The following is a 7,126-nucleotide window of genomic DNA, read 5'->3' on the forward strand; positions in this document are numbered from 1 at the left end:
ACAATAAATTAAAGTGGGGGAAGTTGGGACACCATTTCGTTCTATAGTTTTTTCGTCCCATTTGTTACTAAACAAAGAACATTCAAAGAATTATAGAACTTTATCTCCACGACTCCCATAGACCGTTGTTAATTGTTAAAATCACCCGGATGTTTGGATATGTGCTAAATATGTCCCGTCTTCCCCATTCTTCTATATTAACATTACAAATTTACCATCTTGAGTTGTGCCATAAGTTATTGTTGAAAATTCTGAAGAAATGTTATTTCGATGCCGTGACGTAGCCGTAGTTATTTCAATTTTCCACAGCATTTCCCAACTACGTCATGGCCATTACATTTACATAACCCTATGGAATAATTGGGTGGGAATGGAGAGTTACGTAAATCCAGTGGAAAATTATGTAAAGCGCGGATGCTTTAAAACTATAATGACAAACTATCGCCATTTTCCAAACGTACCGTATGGTTTTAATGGACCGATCTTCTGACAATAAATTTAACGTATAGTTTTATTTAAATCAACGTTTCGTCTGCCATTATAGGACAACAGAGACACTCGTCTAATAAAACTGTCATCGCTGCATGAATACGTCTTATTTATTCATTATGTAACATATGTTTTAACCATTAACGTTATTTTTAGTTTTTATTCCGTAATTTAGTTACAATAGGATATGGGAAGACAAAGCACTTGGGTAAAATCGTAAAGACCTTAAATTGTAAACGACATATAATAAAGTTAACGAAAAAGGATTTATTTTTTTATATTTTTAAAGTAATAAAAAATAACGAAACAAAAATCGTTTTTTTTTCATACTTTTGAAATAAAATAACTAGTGTTGTCCCAACTTTCCCCATCCCCTTCTATATATTAACAACTGGTTATATTAACAACTGGTTAATACCCACAAAGTAACATACATGTACTCGTAAGCTGCACGAGGTGTTAAACCCGTGTGATAACGACTGTCGTTTTCCGGCCACGCGAGGATAAAGTAAGTTTCATTCATTCATTCAAGGACACATATTACACCCTTACACTACTAGATAACCTTTAAACCCAACACTGCTTTAAAACGAACTTTTTTATAGAAAAATGAGAGTAGAAACAAAACGATTTCTGGAAAAATGTTTTTGTGGAAGAAGTGTTTCGAAAACAAACAACACCGTTTCGTCGTCAAAGGAAACGAACGGAAAACTAGAAACCTTGGACAGTAAAGTGCCCGAAAATTTTGACGATCCTGTTATAATAGACGAACGCCCACTTTAAAAGAGTTAAAGACATGTATATATATAATACCGTATAGCTGTTTTTTGTTCATGATTGGATGAAACGGTTAACTTCTGAAATACCACAAGTATATCGCTCTAATGCTAACTTTAAAACACTTTTACTGCTGCCAAATTTTTAACGCGTGTTGTAGAAAGTTTTAACTGAAGAACACAAGCGTTTGTGACCGAAATAAACACCAATTTTGTTTAAAAGGAACGTTTTTTTGTAAGTTCTAGAGTAACTGTTTCATAATCATTACCAATATATATGAATTTGGGTTATTTTTGCCTTCAAAAATCAATATGTATCGATCTTTGAGGGTTGTAAGCTTGGTAGTATCCGCTTTAGTTAAATCCGAACCAATGATTACTTAGCATGGATGGTTGCCCGTTAACCAATTCAACTTTCGCCGAGTTGCGTCAGATACATGTTAATTGCCCACGCTCTGTTTTGTGTTACTTGATTAAACTGAAGGCCTGTAGTTCCGATTAAAGGTGGTTCTGTTTCGAGTAGGCGGTTTATGTATATGCTCCACTGTGAAGTATCGGTTATAGAGTTAAAGATTTTGAAAATATTGAAACATTTGTTTTTTTTGTTGATGTATGAATCCTGTTTTATTGTTGCGTTATCACAGGTGTTTATAGGTAATTTTTGTCGCCTTTTGACAATGGTGTATGCACCAAACAATGTATGGAATAGGAAATAAACCACAAAGTAAACACAAGACAATTCCAGCTCACCGACACGGTAAGGTTAAATTCTTTAGCTGGTAACCGTAAAATTTTGGTCCAAAAATGTTTCTTAGGTTTCACTGATACCCACTGTAAATTAAATCTTAAAAAAATTCAGCATTTAGGTTGAAAATTACTTTCAAAAATGCACGAAAACAGGCGCTATTTTTACTACTCACCAGTTAAAGGTTATCCATTGTTTAATTATATTAACAAACTTGAGTTATGTTTTAAACAGCTGAGAAAATCAGTCCTACATCGGAGAGTTCTCAGTGGGGAAGTAATTCAGTAATGGGGTAAGTTCATAAACTAATATATAAGTATGTAAACTGATAATTAGTGTAACTGGTGATACAAATGTATTGCTTGTTTACGCTGTATTTGTGTTTCTAATGTCAGTGTTAGTACCAGAATCAAAAGTTGTTTTTTGCGCAATTTTTTTGTCTGAAATAATTTTTTTCTTCTGAAATTGCAAAATTACACAGATTGTGGTGAAAACCCAAAGTACTGTATTAGGAATAAAGGTGCAAGTGAAGAATCTCCCCCCCACCTTATTTGCCAACCACTAACCACTAGGTTGGTGGTTTAGGTGTTGATGGTTAGGGGGTTAGTGGTTATAGGAATTAGTGGTTAGCAAATAAGGTGTGGGGAGGAAGACTCTTCACTAGCACCGGAATTATTATTAACTATGAACTTACTTGAAAAGTTGGTGTTTTCCAATTCAACATTTTCTCAAAGTTTAGCCGTCCAAAACTTCTTATTTTGTCAAAATGCAAGAAAATACCTTGTACCTACTTTTGCCTGCTGTAAAAGGTATTTGCGTGCCAAAGTATAAAGAAGTAAATAAGTTGCACATTGTAGCTGTCACACATTGTTCACAGTTTTATAAATAAAGAGCAATTGTGAAGTTGCACCACTGAAACGTATTACTATTTAAGGAAGACATTGGAAAAAATAAGTAGACATAAAGGTTCCTTATTTTTCGGAATGATATTTCAACTTTTTTAACGTTTTTTCCAGCATACAGAAATTACATTTTAACACCACTTCTAAACGAACGTCACGTAGTAATAGTATGATGAGTAATTCAGACCCAGTCACTCAACAACATGAGGATAATGTAACTGCTTTGAATGAGGGTAAGAAAAATATATTAACCATTTATATTACTGTAAAAGCTTTGGAAAAAAAACCATATTTTTAAAAAACCTTCTAAAAATTGAAAAACTTAAAACACAATTAAAATTAGGAACAAAATAAAAGATTTTTGAAAAAGCTTGTTGAAAGTTAAAAACAACTCTTGCAAAAGTTAAAAACAACTCTTTTTGCATTTGTTTCTCATATGTATTTAACTATATATTCCTTTGTAGAATGGGAAAAAGTAAAATCTGATCTAAACAAGAATGAAGATCGTAAGTTTTTGTAAAATATCTTGGTTTAATTACAAGTGTGGATAAAATAAAATCAACATGAATTTTCAGAAAAAATCAGCGGTACGACTCAATATGTTGAACGCGATCCAAACCCTGCCATGACAGGTGAGAATTATGACATCATAATGGTCTTTATTATAAACACAATCTCATCTGTGTTTGAATAATTTCAGGTTTTCAAGCGTTCGACCTCGAACAGTATTGGGGCCAAAAGTTGCTGTCAAACACCGGTATAAAATCGTAAAAATATCGCAATTTTTTACTTATTTTACTGCAAAGCGTGCTTTGCACTGAACTGTTGGATTTAATTAATTGTATCTACTGTTGAGAAAATTAAATTGAATTTACCAAGTTAGTGTAAATACATTTTTACCTTAAGAATCAAGAGTACGAAATAAAATATTCTTTGTTATTGCGTTTGAATGTGATTTTTTACAAACAGGCACAGACAGTTGAACAAAAAATGTGGATGTCTTTACAGTTAAGTTAAAAATATGAGATATGGGAAATTGTGGAAAATGGCACTGGTATACCTAAATACATATGAAAATAATGAAAGAATGTTGATTTTTCCATTAAATATTGCACAAATGCTTAGCTCCTCCTAGTTAAAGCTTGAGAACAATTCTATTCATGGTTGGAAAAAGTGTAGGGCTGACTTCACTAGATGGAAGAACGCTCATCAAATGGGGTCTAAAATTTTTACAACTGTGTCAGGAATAGACTAGTTGTCATTCAAATTCTACAGGGTATTCGGAAAGTCACTGCGTACTGTTCTAATAAGGTTTCATTATATAGCGACAACAGCATTTATTACAGCTGATTGAGGTGTTTAGAAACAAGAAAGGTCCAAGCCTGTATTGATGCTTACGGGGGTCATTTTCAACATCATTTATAATTGTCATATTTACCTCCTGGATTCTATACTGAAACGTGTCTGTTAATAAATATGTAAATGCACAGTGACTTTCCGAACATCATGTTGTGTGCAAATGTTGACTAATATTTATTAAAGTACTGCTGCAACTTTTAGATCAAACCATTACATGGTTAACATCTTGGGCTCGATGCTGCTACCATTGTGGGCGTATGTGTCCTTGGGCAAGACACTTAACGGCAATTGCTCCAACCCAGTGGTTACTAATGGGTTGTCTAAATTATCAGAAATACATAAAAAAAAGAAAAAATCCACGTAAGGATAAAGTAAGTAAAAAAAAGAAAAAATCTACGCGAGGATAAAGTAAGTTACATTCATTCATTCAACATCTTGGGAATCGCCAATTGTCCTGGTCACTAAAAAGTGACTAAGACCTGAGGCATATTTGTGTCTTGTACAAAATATTTACATTTCTATTCAGTTTTATCATTACTATATAGATGTATACAATTTCTACGGTAGTTCAAAATATGTCCTCTTCCAATTAAGCAATTCATAAATTCTACCATAAAGCACATGTATGTATTAAAAGCTTCCCAAAACAAATAATCACACAAAAAGTTACATGGTAACTCAGAGAAGTGTATGAACACCTGCGATATAACGAATGTTGTTTTACGGCCACGCCAGGAGTATTGCACATATATATAAATCCACTACAAATAGTATGCATATGAATAATTACACAGTGAATTTACCTTAGTATTCCTGCTGCTGCCTTTTCCATCACGGCAGCCATAATATGTAATAGTTTATCTTGATGTAAACATGATAGAACTAACGCATCGGGAAACAAATGGCAAACGCTCGCATTTTTTAAATGAAGAATTTCTGAATCAGGGGGATCCAACTGAAAATTGAAAAGGAAAACTCAATCTTTGGGTGCATAGTAACTAATGCGCACCATAGCACAGTGGTTAGCGCACCTGCCTTCAAACCATAGGTATGGGTTCAAGGCTTCTCTATGCTACTGTTGTGGGCGTATTGGTCTGTGGACAAGACATGGCAATTGCTCCAACGCAGTGGTCACTATTGGGTTGTTAGAAACAAACACACCCACAAAGTTACTTGCTTAAAAGTAACTCGTAAGCTGATACGAGGTGTATCAACACCCGTTTTGTAAAGACTGTCGTTTTCCAGCCACCCGAGGATAAAGCAAGTTACATTTATTCATGCTTGTAAGGGAAATTTAAGTTGCTTTCATTTATTTATTCATGTTGTTTACCTGTAAATCATGTTGCATCGTTACCCATCTACCAGATACTGCCAGACACGATAAGACATCGTGCTTGGTTGGTTTCTTCCATTCATTTTCCTCCATATTTTGATGGTTGGGCAACACTGTTAATTAGATTTGGCAACATTAATTTAGAATTCAAGTTATGTTTCCCAAAATTATTATGCCTGTGTCTAGCCCAGAGATTAAGGGTTCAAGGCTAAGTGTAGCCATCAGGGCAGTCCTAGCTAGAGCAAGACACATAACGACAATAATTTCGCCCACATAGCAATGAGATGGCACGAGGTGTATGCAACAAAACATCTGTGTTACATTGACTATCAAAGGTGGGCAGGTGTGTCATAGAATAGTCATAGACACGTAACGAATTGATTCACTCACAAATTTACATACGGGGTAGCTTGTAAGCAGGCACAAGGTGTATGGAACAGAACACATCTGATATATTGACTGTCATTGCTGAGCACATAAGGTTAATTAACTTACATTCATTCAATTATCGAGTTTTATAACCTTAATCAAGGGATGTATGATACAACAGCTGTTCATCTGACCTGGGCAATTGCTTCAACCCAGTGGTCACTAATATGTTGTCTAAAGACTCTAAATTATCAGCCGTACAGACAAAAATAATCACCCACAAAGTAACATACGTGGTAACTGAGAAGCAGGCAGAAGGTGCTAAACCCGTGTGATAACGCATAACGACTGTCGTTTTCCGGCCAAGCAAGAATTAAACAAGCTAAGTTGTATATATAATCATCTAAAATCCTATATTATTACAACTGTCGTTGCCCTGCCATGCAGGTAAGCTCCTCATTTCAAGCCGTTCAACATCTAGTTGGCCAAACAAAAGACATGTTAAGCCATCCATCTAACCTCCATTATCAACTATACAGGAAACACCAAGGCCTCCAGTTTCATCCATGACGCTGTTCATCACAAACTGATGCCCGATAAGTGTCCTCTCAACATCCAATGACATAGTTCGGAGCATTTGGCCCGTTTCTTCATCCGATGTTGTTAAGAAGACTTTAACACCCCAGTTGGAAGCCAACTGTGTGGCAAGTACACCAAACGACTGTAGGAAATGAATAGTTTTGTATTAATTTTTAGGTTGAATGGTTTATCACTGTAAAATAGTTTTCAAGTATCAAAAAAACCTTAAAGAAGCAATTTAATGCAATTTTATTAAAATTAAAAATACAATTTCAGAAATTTTGTGAGAGTCCAACATAAAACTTTCTACTAAAACTTCATATTAAAAATAACTGTGAAAAAAAGGCAAACCCACAGAAGCTGCGTTGCACAAGAGAAGAGAATCTCCAGATCTTACTCTACCGAGGTAATGAAGTGCGTCAAACGCTTTGATTCCATCACTTAAACAACATGAGGCTACCTCCCATGATAATGTTGATGGTTTATGAACTGAAATATTGTTAATTATTGGTATCTGCTGCTATATATAGTATAGTATTGAATGAATGAATGTACACTTACTTTATCCTCGCGT

At 34.6% G+C, this 7,126-nt stretch overlaps 3 protein-coding genes across 3 annotated transcripts in view; 2 read left to right on the forward strand and 1 right to left on the reverse strand.

Annotated features, from left to right (window-relative positions):
• The window catches only part of LOC113475788 (growth hormone secretagogue receptor type 1-like), a 6,863-nt gene extending 5,521 nt beyond the window's left edge, over positions 1 to 1,342 (forward strand). Inside the window, exon 9 of the mRNA XM_026840598.1 lies at positions 1,095 to 1,342. Coding sequence (XP_026696399.1) covers positions 1,095 to 1,272 — 178 coding nt within the window. The 3' untranslated portion in view covers positions 1,273 to 1,342. The remainder of the gene's footprint in view (positions 1 to 1,094) is intronic.
• A 545-nt stretch (positions 1,343 to 1,887) lies between these two features.
• Positions 1,888 to 3,854, forward strand: LOC100178419 (MAPK regulated corepressor interacting protein 2-like). Its single transcript, XM_002130743.4, has 6 exons — positions 1,888 to 2,022; positions 2,245 to 2,302; positions 3,027 to 3,145; positions 3,377 to 3,418; positions 3,488 to 3,544; positions 3,613 to 3,854. The coding sequence occupies exons 1-6, from the start codon at positions 1,950 to 1,952 to the stop codon at positions 3,681 to 3,683; spliced, it is 420 nt and encodes a 139-aa protein (XP_002130779.1). The 5' UTR covers positions 1,888 to 1,949; the 3' UTR covers positions 3,684 to 3,854.
• LOC100180788 (quinone oxidoreductase-like protein 1) overlaps positions 3,835 to 7,126 on the reverse strand; it is a 4,577-nt gene continuing 1,285 nt past the window's right edge. Inside the window, exons 3-7 of the mRNA XM_009859446.3 lie at positions 6,908 to 7,041; positions 6,493 to 6,694; positions 5,602 to 5,717; positions 5,075 to 5,226; positions 3,835 to 4,132 (exon numbers count right to left, since the gene is read on the reverse strand). Coding sequence (XP_009857748.1) covers positions 4,048 to 4,132; positions 5,075 to 5,226; positions 5,602 to 5,717; positions 6,493 to 6,694; positions 6,908 to 7,041 — 689 coding nt within the window. The 3' untranslated portion in view covers positions 3,835 to 4,047. The remainder of the gene's footprint in view (positions 4,133 to 5,074; positions 5,227 to 5,601; positions 5,718 to 6,492; positions 6,695 to 6,907; positions 7,042 to 7,126) is intronic.

This window comes from Ciona intestinalis, chromosome 2, assembly GCF_000224145.3.
Source record: "Ciona intestinalis chromosome 2, KH, whole genome shotgun sequence".
In the NCBI taxonomy this organism is placed as follows: domain Eukaryota; kingdom Metazoa; phylum Chordata; class Ascidiacea; order Phlebobranchia; family Cionidae; genus Ciona; species Ciona intestinalis.